General features: G+C 39.8%; 1 protein-coding gene across 1 annotated transcript in view; it reads right to left on the minus strand.

The window, feature by feature from the left end:
- Positions 1-714: 714 nt before the first annotated feature.
- TSPAN9 (tetraspanin 9) overlaps positions 715-16,064 on the minus strand; it is a 79,466-nt gene continuing 64,116 nt past the window's right edge. The window contains exons 2-7 of the mRNA XM_010214027.2: positions 5,608-5,799; positions 4,543-4,617; positions 3,143-3,244; positions 2,465-2,596; positions 2,269-2,352; positions 715-1,464 (exon numbers count right to left, since the gene is read on the minus strand). Of these exons, the coding sequence (XP_010212329.1) occupies positions 1,393-1,464; positions 2,269-2,352; positions 2,465-2,596; positions 3,143-3,244; positions 4,543-4,617; positions 5,608-5,799 (657 nt within the window). The 3' untranslated portion in view covers positions 715-1,392. The remainder of the gene's footprint in view (positions 1,465-2,268; positions 2,353-2,464; positions 2,597-3,142; positions 3,245-4,542; positions 4,618-5,607; positions 5,800-16,064) is intronic.

Raw genomic sequence — 16,064 nt, forward strand, 5'->3', positions numbered from 1 at the left:
AATGAGGTCTGGCACTGGATCCTGAAGGATAATTTCTCTTTAAGAGACGATCCCCTGTGCCAGCGAGGAGCCTTCAGCTATATTCAAGTTTGCTAGGAGTAATGTTGGTAAAAACTAAGCCTCTCTCAACTTCCACACTGGATGGACTTGACAATTGCCCAGCATGAACCAATTCTATGCTGGAAGCGTGAAAACAAATATTGGCTCCAATATTTGTTTCAGAAATCATCCCTTTCTTAAATACCTATTCACCTGTAATCAGCCCTACCTTCCACACTGTCCAAAGCCACTTTGTCATCTCAGGGAAACAGCTGTCATGTTTCTGAGGAAACTTTTTCAATGAAGGGCATGGCATGACAAGGGCATCAACAAATTGCCATCCCCCTTTCTTATACCCAGCAGCGTATTGTGCCTTGGGTAGCATTTTGACAGCACAGATTGCAAAGTCTCCTCCCAACTCCCCAGCAGGTCAAACTGCAATTCTCTCCTTTGTGCCAGGGAGCAACTACTTGCTCAGTAAATACTCTTACGTTTTGAAGTAGGGTGGCATCAAAGCACTCAAGTGAGGGAGATCAATTACATTAAGAGATTGCTTTGTGTGGGTAGAACCCATTCGAACTCAGCCTCACTGGAAATGGAAGCTGCCATTTGGCCCAATGAGAGGGCATTGCCTTCTGTCCAAGGAAAAGACCCTCTGATTTGAAAGGGCCACTGTGGAGAAAAAACATGTCTTTATTTACCCCCAACAACTGCTAACTTGGAAAAACACGTCCTCTGGAGATCGCACAGTGGTTCCCAAATTAATGTACAATAAATGTGTAAAAACAGAAACTGTAAAAAGTTATAAATCAGGCAACTAAATTCTAAGCTACATCCATCATCATAATAATCATTATCATAATAAAAAAGTATATACCATAAGGTACAAGAAGCTGCAAACCAAGCAGCTCCAATTTTTAGAACTCTCAGTTTGAGTGGCTTTTCCAAGTCTTCCAGTAAGTTGGACCTGAAGGTTGAAACAGAAGACTTTGTAGAATTCTCTCTTAAAGTTGAATATACATCATTTGAGCGCATATAGTATGGATTAGTATAGCAAAACACTTTCTTAAATAAAGTTAAGGAAATATTCCAATAGCAGATCTATGACTTAGTATAGAAACCCATTTGTCTGGGTTCCCCACCACCACCCCCTCTTTGGCAAAAAATGGCAAATGTGAAACAGACAAAAATGAGTCACAAGTTGTGACGATAATCGGCAAATAATGATGAAGTCAATCAGTCAATAGGACGGATTCTCTCAGCAGGGCCAGGCTGGTTACTCTTCATGATCATTCCATTTGTTTGTTTGTATGGTGGGATAGAAGGGCTGATGTGATTAATGTTTCAGAGGTTTTAGGCATCATATTTTTTGCCAGTCCTGTGAATCTGCTGGAAGAGTGTCATGGAAAAGGCCATGCCAAGTATCTGAAGGAAAGCAAACAGGGAAGATTTCAGTACAGAGAGACTGCCAAAACTGCACTGCTGACACAGTCCAACTGGACTTCTAAAAGTCATTCTACTCTAGTCACATTTCTTAAGCCCAGAGCTTCAACACTGACAAATAAACTTGGGCCTATGTTGTTCAAGCATGCAGCAATGTCTCAAAATACATCTGCTAAAAGCATAGACGGAGACAAAGAGTTCTTAGGGCTCTTTCTCTCATGTGCAACAATTTTTCAGAATTGACACATGAAAAATCACCCTTCCTTTTTACTCAAGGGTTTCTGCTTGGTGACTGAAAATATATGGCATTCTCCTCTTTCCCCCAACCCCTCTCCACCTCCCCAAAAACATAGTTATTCTGGAGACAAAAAAGAACCTTAACAGATGATGATGATGATGATCCTTTGCATTTTTTTTTACCTCACCTACTCAATTCAGTGGCCATTATTTAACTCATTTTGACAATTTCCAGATTGGAATTCCAAAACTGAAAAATAATATTTCCCTAAGGGGCAAGGCTAAACCTGGAAACTCCAAAGTAATACTCTGAAGTTGAATGCACGTAAGCAAAATCCCACCGTAACTTGTCTTCTTTGAAGGTCTGACAGCCGATCTACTTGCTTTCTGAGTAGATCACCTCAAATGGACTAGTAAAACAAATCCAACATTTTTGTAAACATGAACAAACTCAGAATGGATGAGGACCTTTATTTTTTACACAGTAGAGACAAGAATGCTGACAGTAACAAATTAAGGCCATGTTGATAAATACCATACTGCAATTACCTGCATTATGAGGATGCACATCCCAATCGAGCCAAGCACATGCTTATTCTCATCGAACCAAATCATAACTTTCTCATAACAACCCTGAAAGATGAAAATTGTATTCTCAAGGTCACATTTCTTTTACATGCCATTTATTTCTTTTCTTCCTTCCCACTCTTCCCAAAGCCTACAATTGGAGCAAAGTGAGCCTTACCGTTTTCCACACTAATTCAGTGGAGTTCCGACCACAATCTTGGGAGTTTTCTGTACAACATCTGTCTGGGACAGTGTTTTCTCCCAGTACTGGGTACCAGTCTGTAAAGTCATTCACACCACAACACTTCATCTATGGAAGAAATACAGAGTCAATTAATGAACTTATTAACTAGCATCACAGAAAAATGAATACCACCATAAGGTTATTTATAGCAAATCATGGTATATTCTCAACAGGACTCCCATAACACTTGCATTTTTAAGGACTTTGTGCCCAGCATTCACTAAAAGCAAGTACTTAAAAAAACCCAAACCCAAATAGTCCCACACCCAGGGTGTGTGAGTCATTCTTGTCATAGAGACATAATCCCAATCTGTCCACCACTGCAGACCTGACAAAGCCTAGCTAGTATTCAAGCTGCGGTTCTGAACTTCGCAGATTTTGCTCCTTGTTAGCTTACTCAAATCATCCTTTCAGGTGGTAGACACAGTGAATCTAAGAAAGGTGAGCCCCTTTCACCTTTCAGATACACTTGTTCCTGGGTTTCAGGATGTCCCTGGATGCTCAAAACCAGAAATAAATGCCTGCACTATCTGTCTTTTAGATGGGGCACAGTTGCCACAGCCAAAAGAATGAGACAGCCTATTATGGTCAAATTGTTATTTTTTCCATTACCTCTGCTTGAATGATATTCCATGCATTTTTCAGTCCAACGTTGTTTTCTGAATTGTACAGCTTCATACCTTCCTTTAGATCTGTCCTTGCGCTCTCACTGACCTGCATCATGTAAAAAACAGAGCAAGTCAGTGCACTGCTATTTTGAGGAACGGATCCAATGGTGCAGACCTGTGTACAGAATACCCTTCTATCACTTTTCCAGACTCTAACACTACTTTCATTTGCTTAAAATGAAAGTCCCAACGTCCCAGTTATTACATAGTTGTCTCTTGCACAGATTCAAGAAGGCTATAGTCAATTACCCACACAAAACTAACTGGAAAGGGTATTACTGTTCTCCTCATGGGAGCAGGCTTGTAGGCATTAGCATTTTATGAGTCTGCCCATCTTTCTTTAGAAAAGAAATCTGGTATGCTTGACACAGGACCTGGTGTGTTCCATTTCTTGTATCAACTTCAGTCCAAGCCTGCAATCCAGGATGCAAAGAGAGAGGCACCTTGGCTCTGTCAGCCAAATCCAAGGGCAGTCTGGCAAAACGCTAAAAAAACACCCTGCAACTCAATAGAGAGCTGGCAGTAGAGCAAGGATTAACCTAACCTGGCTGTTAAGGTTAACTGTTTCATAGGAACTGTTTCACGCCTTTTTCACCCCAGCTCCCTGAAAGAGGCAGGCATCATGAAAACATGGAAAGAGATACAAATCTGATGGAGCTTTGTTTTAAAATCAGGCTGGATAAGACTGTCTACTAAGAATCTGTCCTTTGCACAGCAGAGCTCTACAGTTCTCTGAAGATTTTTCCAATCATACACATCTCCTAGATCAGCTACTTATACTCACTTTTCTTAATCTCTACTACATAACAAGCTACCTTCCTACACATGGGCTTTATGAGCTCCTTCTTCCTCTGGCCTCTATCCCTGGTCAAACTCTAAGTCACCTGTTGCCTGGAGTGCATATGGAAACGTTTGTGAAAAGTCCATGTTTCATTCCTCCAGTCCTGTTAATGGGGATGGTGGACCCTAAGAAGCTAATGAGGCATAATGTAGCCCCTCTCCCATGACTGAGGTCCACAAGGTGCTCAGTTTCTTGTGCAGACAGCAAAAAGCTATAACGAAGTGTATCCTTGCTTTCAGGAGAAGACTAAAAAGGAGGCCCAGGAGGATTTGCGTTCTGGGGGAGGAAACTGCAAAATTCAACAGATTATCTTTCCTCCTATTTGTCCCCTTCACCCTCCAGAAAGAGCTTACATAAAACAGATCAAGTGAAGAGCAAAGAGAAACCACATACCTTCATCAATCAAAAGTAAACAGAATATGGTTTACCTGCTAGAAAGCAAACAGATTATGGTTTATCTGCTAGAAATTATAATCTATCTATAATACAAACTATATACTTACCTTGTCCATATAAACAAAGAACAAAATGAGTAGTATCAGCTCTGCCAGGAGAATTATCAGCAAAACGATGAAAAACTAGAACAAAGAAGAGCAAACTTGGTGTACACACTTGTCAAATACAGAGCAGCCCTGGGGGTTCTATATGACAGACAGTGGGCATGACAATCTAACCTTAAATTCACAGACTTAAATCCCTTAAATCCCACCGTGAAAGAGCCACAATAACAAGCACTGGAAGCAGTAAGAGCTATCCTATGTAGTTTTCACAGACTTTCCTTAGAAACTCTGGTAACCAAGAGGGCCTCTTTTATATTTCATCCTCTCCAAACTCTTTATGTGGGATGTCTCCCCCATCATACCTCGCTGAGAGGATTTTTCTTTCCTGACATACATCTTCTATATGTTTGGGCATTTTACTTCTTCCAACGTGCTACAGAAGTCTCCAAAAAATTTTGATACTGCTATACATAAAAAATTGCAGATGACACACTGGGGAGTCTTCTGACAGAAAAGCGTGTTTTCTGAGAGGACTTCCCGCCTCTGTGCTTCACTGTTAGATAAAGATTGCCAAGGCTCAATTTTATAAATGTATCTATCTATCTATCTATCTGTCTATCTATATACAGCCACCTATTTATAAATCCTGAGTCAGATGGCTCCCAATAACCTCTGACACAGACCTTAGAAAAGGGCAAAATTGAGAACGTCTGTGAGTGGTATCCCAAAGCAAGCAGCTGTGCTTAAGATTTGTCGAACAATCCTTCTAATAGACATTTCCAGAAGGACCATCAAATTAGTCCTACGGTTTGTGTTTAGCTCTTCAGAGGCACCTGATTACAATTTGTTTTGCTATCTAATATACCGTTGTGCACAATAACAAGAATACATTTGCATTATATCAGTGATATTACTGCAAGCCTGTGGGATGCCCTATTGTGAGAATCAGAATGTTGAAAGCCAGAAGCAATAGTAGCGATGCACAGGACTATTCTGTACTGGTCATTTAAATAAAATATTCACAAAACAAAGGTCACTGGTCTTAGTGAAAAGGCATTGATGTCTTACACTCAAAAGGAGGCACTTGTTTTCCTTGATAGCACCTAGACAGCCCAGAAAGCCGGTCACCATGATGACTGTGCCAATAGCAATGACTAGGTTGGCAGCTGAAAGTGACGGAAAGCTGGGAGAAAATGTGGCAAAGTTTCCTTGGGACACTGACAGCCAGATTCCCACGCCCAGCAGTCCACAGCCACATAACTGTAAAGAGATAAAAATAAAATAAAAAGAAAGACTTTAGTGTTAAAATAAATGGCGCTGGCTCCTTCCCCCTACTCTGAGAGGAGAGAATTTCTTGAGAAAATTCTCAGGTATTCTCATTCCAGTGATCTCACTGAGTTGGTGCTGAAACAAAATGAAATTAAATGTTCTTACCTAGACTTGAGCAAGTAACCTATACTCATAACCTCTACAAAAGCCCTTGACAAAACCTCTACAATGGCACAACTCTGTTTTTAAAGATTCAGTAAGCAAAATGCAAGGTTACCCACTGATTTCCCAGCAGCACAACCCAATGCAGTTTTTCTGTAGGAAGGAAAAAAAGAACATTATTCAAAGGAATGCCCCGTAGTACATATTTGCCCTGTTCCACATCATGTCTGTTCATATTTGCATCAGAGGAACCACCCCACAGTTCCGCAGCCTATGACAGGCCAGGAAGTTTTGAGGCTAACTGCAATCAGTATTATCACTCCAATAAATATTTGCCCTATGACCCACCACCATAGGGCAAGCCAGGCCACTGGCTGGATTTGGGATGAATTCTCATGGCACTACTGTTGTTTCCCAGTTTTCAATAAGGTCAGTGTGCAGGGAAATCAGAAGCAGTCTGATCAGATTCTGCTGCCACTCTGGATGTCACCAGAGGTTTAAACTGTCTGCAAATTACAGAGCAGTCATCCTATCACTCCTGCTTTAAATTTCATCTACTCTATCCTTGAACTGCTGTAATTTTGGCATCTCAAGATCTCTCAGGAATCCATTCTGTGGCTCAGCTTCTTCAACTGCTAGATGAGAACTGCAAGTGGTTGTTCAGGCTGGGAGCTTGATGGTTCATTAGATTAGAGGCAACTCTCACCGCACACGATACATTCCACGTTTTAATTACCAATAGCATTTCTAAGCTGCCAAGGCCATACATTGCTGATAGCTGATAGCTACAGCTGACTTCAGCTGACAACTTCATGACAGCTCATGGAGAATACTGTAAATGTTTCCAAAGAAGTTTCTATCACCCCTACCTAAGAATAATACTCTTCACTGAAACTTTCCTACAGAAGCTGAATTCAGAGTTAGAAGGTTATTCACAGATTTACTGCTTGATTTTTCATACCCTAGCTCAAGCATTTTGGAAATGGGCAGTAAACTCTGGACTTGTCAGCACAACAGCACTAGCTCATAGCAGATAAAAAAGAAAGATGAGAGCAGAAGGCTTATAGAGGACAGACAAGTAAAAGGAACACATGGGATCAAGGGAAAATCAGACGATAAAGGGCAAGATCTCAGAATCAAACATTACAATGAACTGAGGATAATAGCAGAAGAACTAGAAGAAAGATAGGAACCCTTACCAACATCTTTGTCTCACAAAAGAAAAAAAAACGGAAAAATCTTACATAAATAAGAGTTACTTGTGGTATCCTACCCTGGTACTTTGGTAAACTCATGAGCAAAACATCTTGCTTTGGGCAAAAGTCTAGTCATCTATAGCTCCCATACTTTTTCACAGTGCTTCCAGCTGGGACGATGCATTTCATGCTTAATATTTGCAAAATTATTTTCAGGGATTATCAACACACCTGTGCTATCCCAGGCAGATAAAGAGAATACATTATGAGCACACACAACTCTAGCAGACATTTGAATACCTTGGAGAAGAGCTCTTTAACATGAGAAATGAGGAGGTATGCCAGCTGAGGCAGAAAGCACATCCACATTCACCCTTTCCTCCTATAAAGTCCAAAGCCTTAATGAAGAAAACCATGTCACCTGTATGTAGTGATAACTCCCTTCCAGCTACCGCAATGATAGGGTTAACATGCCAAAGTGCATGCTGTGAGTACAATCCCGACTACATGCATTAGTGCAATACTATTAATCGCCAGGCCTGATCTATGCAAACAAATTTATCTGCACTGATTGAAGAGAATGAAGTAGTTGGGAAGACTTGCGAGATTTGGAGAGATATGACATACTAAAGACTTCCACAAGGTGGCAGCCCATACCAAATAGAGCTGCCACAGTTTACATTTCAGTCCAATTTTATTATCCCCCACTCCAGCGCTCCTCAGGTTTTGTAGTTTGTTCTCTTTTTTTTTTTTTTAAATCATTCTACTGAGTGACTATATGTTACTCGTTTTTTTTTTTCTTTTCTTCTCGCTAAAACATGTGTTGATGCTAAAATTTTACATTATTACCCCAGGTGCCAGGTGCCAGGACAAATTCTATTCTCACTCATGTCCCTACAAAATGTGAAATACTTTCATTAGTTTTGGAGTAGATGCCATGCAACCATACCACTAAAGGTAGTGAGAATTCTTGCAATAAAAAAGCTTTTTCTGACACTTTATTCTCCCAGTCTCATTTTCTATACACAGTGACCATGCTGTAAAAATGCTCTCACTGCTATTTATTCTCAAAGCTTCCATCTCCCTCCATCTTTGGCACAACAGAGTCTTGGAGAGTAAAAGCAGAAAAAGTCTTATTCATTTCTCTTTCATCATATAATAATAATTATTAATTATTTAATGTTGCTTGGTATTTAGTTATACCAGAGTGACATCACTGGATCCCTTCCCTGTGTTGACATGGATCAACAGACCAAGAATTTTACTAGATTTTTTCTCTCAGAGGATGTTGTCTCATTTCCCTCCTTCATAACAGAAATTCTCATCCCACAAAGAACGCCCCAAATCTCCCCTTCCCCTCATGTGTTTTTTGCTGTAAAGGATGCTACTGAACACCAAACCACAGAGCCAATCGTACACACATATACCATCACTTATGGTGTAATTTGCTCTAACTATGCTATGTATATTTTGCGCTTGAAAGCAAACAAGAGAAGCACAAGCTTTCCCTCACTTTGCTATTTTACTCAATGAAAACCTGAAATCTCTTCAGTACCTCAGCAAAACATACAGCATTCTACGGAATATTGAGGAGAGTCTCAAATAGCTTCAAATGCTTAGAGAGAAACTGCAAATCTTCACATACAAATCAAAAAGGAAGTCTTTTCCCAAGCAGCACAATTGCCAGAGTGCAAAACTAGCTCATTTAATTTCTCCTAGATTGTTCAGCAACGTGTGAACTATTACACCACCATAACCTTTGACAATACAGTGCTATACACAGATTTGATTGCCTTAACCCAAATAAGATAAAGTGATTACAAAGCCTACAGAAGTACAATCCACATGGTCAAAGGTATGTCAATACTCACATACTATATCGAAGGAGATACCGCACAGGATTATCTGGCCTGGAAGGAATTACTAGATGGGATGAGATCGAAATACTGACAAATCTAGAAGCCCATAGGAAAGCTAGTCGGCTTTCTCTTTAACCTTCTTGATTAGTAAGAACAAATGGGAAAAAAAAAAAAAACCAGCAAATATTGTGCAGTATATTTAACGTCACACACCAAGAAGTCAATTGATAAATTCTGTGATGAGTGATTACAAGAAACAAATATTTTGATCACAACTGACAGAAAGGGCTAGATAATTCTTTTATCAGTTAACAGCATCTGTAGCTTTGCAAGCATATACAAAGATAATGAAATTTCATGCTCCCCACAGTAAGATAATGTATGCAGAATCCAGAAAAACTAGCAAGCAGCAAACAACTTGGGGTAGAGAACGGATAGGATATGTCATTCTGGTAAGGTTTATCGAAAAAATAATATTGACAGACTTACCCCAGGAGTAAGTCATAGAACAGCATCAGGAAACAGGAATCTGATAAGGGAAGGACTACCTACAGGAAAACGCCCAAGCCCACACTCTACTGTCTTTTGGCATCCTTCCATCCCATGAACAAGACGTGTGGCAGAAAAACTACACAACGGGGCAGGGGAGAGAAGGTGGGGAGGGAAAGGAAGCGGAGTTTTACTCCTGACATCAGCCATTCTGCCACTGATGAAAGACAAGAGGAGCTCTAAAAAGACTTGGAAGAGAACAGACACAGAGAAAGCAAATGTTGAGACAACTACCAAAGCAAAAAGAAGAGGCAAGTGTCTCAGTAACATGCCGAGTAACACTTTGGGCCAGTTAGGCCAGCTGCAGACAACATAAACCTCCCAGTCTTCTTCTGGAGTGTATAAGAACAAGCAAACATGAAAAATACATGGAACAGCCAGGCAAATGATCTGGGGCACAGGACACTTCTCAAGAGGAATTATGAGACCATTAATGTGAAAATGTCTGTGCTGGGAATTATCATTTGTACCAAAAGGACAAGCACAAGGTCATATGGACAAAGGGCAAAAAAGGTCTTCCAGCGTCCAGGTGGCTCTTGAAACCCTTCCTTCTCATGGGGTCAAAAACACTTTGCAAAAGTGCCCAGTAATATTTTCCCTCAATTTGCTACATCCTGGGAGACACGGATTACCTGTCTTAGCCCTTTTTTTTCAAGATACGGTGATTTTCCACCATTTCTCCAGCTGGCCTATGGACAAGAGGTGCAGAATGGGCCTAATAAGATTAGCAGAGTCTTTCTTCTCACTCTATCCTTCCCTCCCTACCCTTCTTTCCTGATCTTTTTAATGGTATGTGAACCAGCTGACTGGACGTGGGGAAGAAGCATAACTTGGAAAACAGTTTGAAAGGCTGTTCTTCCCCACCGTGCAGGAATTTTAGAGAACATCAGATTTACATCAATTTTAGACGAACATCATCTTTATTATTTGGATTGCCGATGCTCTTCATATCAGAAGGAAGAGTTCACACCTTCTGAGCATTTTAGAAGTATTTGGTGTGCAGATTCAAAATAGTAATAGATATTTCGGAAAAAAACACCATCCTGTTTTCCTGTCTCAACAGACACAGGAGTCTCAATTCTTGTTTCAATTATATTAACCGAAGTATTGGAAGATTCGGCCTTCATCAAGCATTCCTTAAATAGCTTGATCCACCCAGGAAGATAATCACCAGAAATAAAAGAAGTTTTTAACTATTACAATGCAGGAACTGCTCTGTTGAGAGCACAAAATTGCGTATTATGACAATATGACTAAAAAAAAAAAAAGAAAAAAAATGACAGATTTGGCAGACTCAAAGCTCAGGAATAGATCCATTACATTCATTTACTGACAGAGGGAGGTGCTCAATTTTTGCCTTTCCAGTTCACTTCCTTGAAATGACTGTTCAAGGAAGAGGTGAGATGAGAACTACATGGTTTCTCTCACTTCAAATCAGAGATACACATTTTTAAACACCATTTGCCCTCTCTGAATGTGCGTGATTCACCCTTCTCCAGAGGGACTTTATATTCTCCAGAAGGGACTTTATATGCTTGAAGGAGATTTTCAGGTAAGATTTCTTGCTGAGGCACAGGATGCATCAAAGCTGGGGTTTAACAGCTGAAAGGCTCAGAGAGAAAGTCTCTTGCAAAGCAAGATCATGCTCTAAATATGATCTAATAAAAGACAAGTTGCATATCTTCCAATTTCCTTAAAGGTCAAAATCTATAGACTAGAAAATGAGAACGGATCGTGAGAGTGAAAGAACATAATCATGTGTACTTACTGCTTCTGCAGTAACAATATGGCAAAGATTTAAACTCCTCTACAATATCTTCCTACAAAGTGGACATTAATGCAAGGCAAAGAAATTACTCTTGTATGTCCTTTGAGTCAAGCGTTGTGACAGCTGTAATGACTGCTTATCTTTCATTGAACATACAGCACTGCATACTTCCTTAATTCATCCTGCAGAGAAAAACAACTATTCCCTCCGTGGAGTCATCCCCCAGCAGTATTGTCAAGCTTATGCTCTGAAAAGTGAAATGAGAGATCAGGATTCTGACCTTTGTAGGGCTAGCAGTGGCACAGTTGCCCTGAGGATGAGCATTTAAGTCTTGAATCCCCACTGAAACATTAGAAACTTGCAAATTATGCTGCAGCATTAAAGTTTTAAGCTTCAGTGTGGATGCTCCTGCATAGCCACATCGGAGACTCCCTAGCAGAAGTTCAAGGCTGCAGTTCAATAGCATAACACTCTCATGCTTCAGGTGTGTCTTTCATTCTTTTTGTAGATTTAAGATCCGTGCGTGAAGCTGCTTTATTCAAGTTCTATACCCAGTCTGACTGGTGTTCAGTATAGGACTTATTTTGCAAAAGGAATTTGAGAGAGCTGAACTTGTTTAGTTTACCATAAACAGCTTTGCCTCTTCTTTGCCTGCTTGAAGAGCAGCTTGGATGGTTCACATTGCACATTAGAAGACACTTTCACAAGAAAGTTGTCCAGCAATCGAAGAGGTCACCAGCGAAATGGAGAAGTCTCTTAGCTCACAGTTTTTCAGTGCATGGCTACAAACAGCCATTGCTGATCTGAACTGGCACTTGCAAAAGTACCACTTCAGCATAGAATCATAGAATCACAGAAGGCTTAAGGTTGGAAGGGACCTCTAGAGGTCATCTAGTCCAACCCCCCCCCTGCACACGATTTTTTGTGTGACTTTCAGAGATTCCTTTTAAGAAACATTTCTATGATTTTATGATTTTTAACTCAGGATTCAGGTGACCGTAAGGCAGGCCATATATGAACACAATCAACCTACTAACTCTGGAAGGGCAAATGCTCTCAGTTCTCACTGTATTCCAAAAGTATTCGCTGTGCACACACAGAGTCTCCTTCTCTCTCTCTCTCTCTGTCTCTCTCTCTGTCTCTGTCTCTGTCTCTCTCTCTCTCTCTCTCTCTCTCTCTAATAAATTGTAATCAGTTAAAACACAAACAAGGACAAAGGCAATATAAAGGGACTTGGAGAGACTGAAAACACAGGCAGGAAACAAACAATAAACCTAAAGGAAATTAACGCATCTGCAGAATTAAAATAAAAAATGAAGACTTTCTACAGGAAAAAGGGGGAAGAAAAGAGGGAAGGGGAAGGGAGGAGTGGAGAGGAGAGATCACAACAAATGAGACAAAACTACTTCAGACTAGTATTTCTTCACCCAAAAGCTCACAGCAATTTTGAGTTGCAAACACCAAGGTAACAAAGGGCAAAAAAAAACAAAACTACCCCAGTCTGCAGCCCTCAAAGCAGCTGTCTGGAATAGGCCAAATATAATCCTGGGAACCATCATCTTTTTGTAAAAAACATGCAGCACCCAAAGTACACTAGAAGCTGAAAATTTGAAGAGGATTCAGAGATTAAAGAGGATAGAAAGAAAGATTAAAACATATATAACAAGGTTAAGTGATAGTTGGAACTCAGGGTGGAGTGGGAAATGAGGCAGAACAGATGGACTTGGAAACACTATTATGTCTCTAAAATACAATAAATAATAGAACACTTTGTGAACAGTATCTACCTTACAGATCAGGGTATGAGCAAAACTTAAGCGGATAAAATTAATAAAAAGGAACAGTTGTTTCAAATCACCTGGGAAGAAGCACAGAATAGACCTCAGAAAATCTAACACTACCTTTGGCCTTCCATTATACAAAGATACCATAAAGAGTTAGACCAATACAATACATTCATCTTATCTACAGCACACAACAGCAGATACCAAATTTCTCTCAAAGGAAAAACAACTGTGAAATCAAGCTCATCTAGAAGAACAGATTTTATGGAGCAGCCTTGGCTAAGTCACTTATCACTTATGCGTATCAGCTCTTCACAGAAAAGAAAAAGATATTCCTGTCTACCTCTCATTTTTTTGTTAGTCTTGCTTACATCAGCATTTTAGGGACTAAGTATGGTACCCTGTTATACACAGTAAGTCCTTGTCTTTTTTGAGATCTCCCATTTCTGTTGTAAATGCACATAATTAATTATGTAGACTTTAACATACAGATAACTGGGCAGACTCTCAAAAAAGACAAGGACTAACAGAACTTCACTCACAGAAGCTCACAAAGCGTTCAGAGTAATAATACAGAACATCTAGATCACAGTCCAAAATACAGAGAGAAATGTTTCAGGAAAAAACACGCCAACAAAAAAAACCAGGAAATCCTATTTTATTTCACTGATAGTAGGAAGAAATAAACAAACACCACAGAGCCAGGATTTGCTGACTTCTCCCAGCTCTAATTTTAGAGCAGTTACATTAAAACTTTCAGAAGACAGAGCCATATGGGTGAGCATACCACAACCACCACCATGTTTAAAATTGTATGTTAAATTCATTCATGTATTTGTGCAAAACAGTGGCATGTATCTGTGGCATTTTTTTTCTGAGATGTGTGTCCTAATTTAGTTTCTCGAATACCCTTTCTGCCCCATAAGAAGAGGGAGCCTGCCAACCCCCTAATATATATAGCATATATTTGTACATTCAGCCTTCAGGGGCATAACTTCATGCAATCTAGCTCCATCAGTCATGTGTTATTAATCTGTCTCTCTTGCTGAGCCAATCCGCCTGAAGCCTCTTTATCCTCTTTGTTTATTTTAATCACAGATGCTTAATTCTGCTCTATTTTTAATACCAAAATAAAAGCAGCAATAACAATGAAAAATCAAAAATTTCAAAGAATTGCTGGGACAACAGTCAGCCACCCTCACTCCAGAATCATCTGAAAAGTACCATTTCCAACCCCAAGGAAGTTCCCATAATTTAACATATTGTCTTGAAGACACACCATCGGACTTAGCCAAGACAATGTCTGAAGCACTTAGCATTCTCCATCGGCTCAAAAGATGCTAACAGGGCTTAAACTAAATTCTGTAAATCCACTTGTCTGAGGCAAGATGCAAGGAACCAGTGTGAGGAAATCATAGTGTGAAAAGCTGTGTGATAGAGAAGTTGGACCACCGCAAGCATTTTTTTCTTGATCAATTTACAGGTTAAAGCAATACAAAATTGCCGGGGATTCACTCTCCTCTTCGCTTATTCCTGATGTTCTCTTGTAGCACTGATATCTGCTTCTGCAGTAAAACTAACTTCCATTTTTTACTTCATTTTAAATCAGGTAATAACATGACTTCCATACTGAACATAGGGAGAACCTTCTCTATTATAAAAGTGACAGAGCACTGGAACAGATTGCCCAGAGAAGTTGTGGAGTCTGCATCATTAGGGATATTCAAAAGTCTTCCGCATAGGGTCCTTGGTAGGGCTGAGTGGACTAGGTGATCTTCAGAGGTCCCTTCCAGCCTCAACCATTCTGTGATTCCAGGCCTCAACAAACTTGTATTTCTTAAGCTTTCAGTACAACAAATTTCAACACTAAAATAAAACAGACCACATAAATAAATACAGGGAAAAAATGTTGGCCTCAGCAATACCTGCTCTTCTTGGCACTGAAGTACCATTTTGTTTTTAAAAATAGTGGCAATAGTAAATAGAAAAATAAACAGATTGAAGGTTTTGCCCTGTATTCAGTAGGAATAAGATAATCAGTAACTATTAAACATACCAGAACAAAAGCTGTATTACAACAAGCTAGTTCAGTGCAGATGTCATTTTTCTTTGGTATTATTCAAAGCAATCCTGCCTGTCTGTGTTAGCATGTTTTGTTCTGGAGTTATGGCCTCCTGCCAAATAACATCTCCTGATAAACTGGAGATACCTCCTACTTATTCTTTAAAAACCTGGCAAGAGGACCTCAATTAAAAAGATGTTACATGTTATTCATCCATTGCGTGGACTGTCAGCTGTATCTCATTACTTGCAAAGGTTTTAAAAAACTGAGGCAAATAAAATCTTTTACCTATAGCCTGATGGAAATAGGACAGGGCCAAACCTAATTACCTTCAGAGAAAATGCTAATAAGGAGTGACATTATACAGGGGCCAGATAAATAAAAGGGTAAACAGCAGCCACAACTGCAGTGAGGAGAGTTATATGCAACAGAGATTAGACAGATGACTTCTCAGTGAACTGGACTTGTTTTACTCTTCTGTTCAGAGATGTCTGTTGGGGATGTGAAAACCAGGCAGGTACACTGGCTCAGGAATAAACAGGAAAATGCAGTAAGAAAATTCAGCTAATTCCAGGTGAACCTTTGGCATTTCAAAGCTAACATTCAACTGTTGCATGCGACCACTTAAGAAATACAGATGCATGCTGAAAACTCTAACAGTCCCTCCCTCTCCCTGCCTCTCCCCGCTGTTAAAAAAAAAAAAAAAAAAAAAAAAAAAACACCTTTACTGATTTGTCTGAAAGCAGGCCAAGGATTACTGCTAAGATTATCAATGCAGGAAACAACAGGAAATGTTCCAGTTCTTATCCAGAATATGTATCCTGCCAAACACTACAACAAGAACAAACCTGAGGAGGGAGTTACCTAAGGTAGCAG

Source organism: Tinamus guttatus, unplaced genomic scaffold, assembly GCF_059628265.1.
Source record: "Tinamus guttatus ecotype Peru unplaced genomic scaffold, ASM5962826v1 Tinamus_guttatus_pri_ptg000408l, whole genome shotgun sequence".
NCBI classification, from domain to species: Eukaryota; Metazoa; Chordata; class Aves; order Tinamiformes; family Tinamidae; genus Tinamus; species Tinamus guttatus.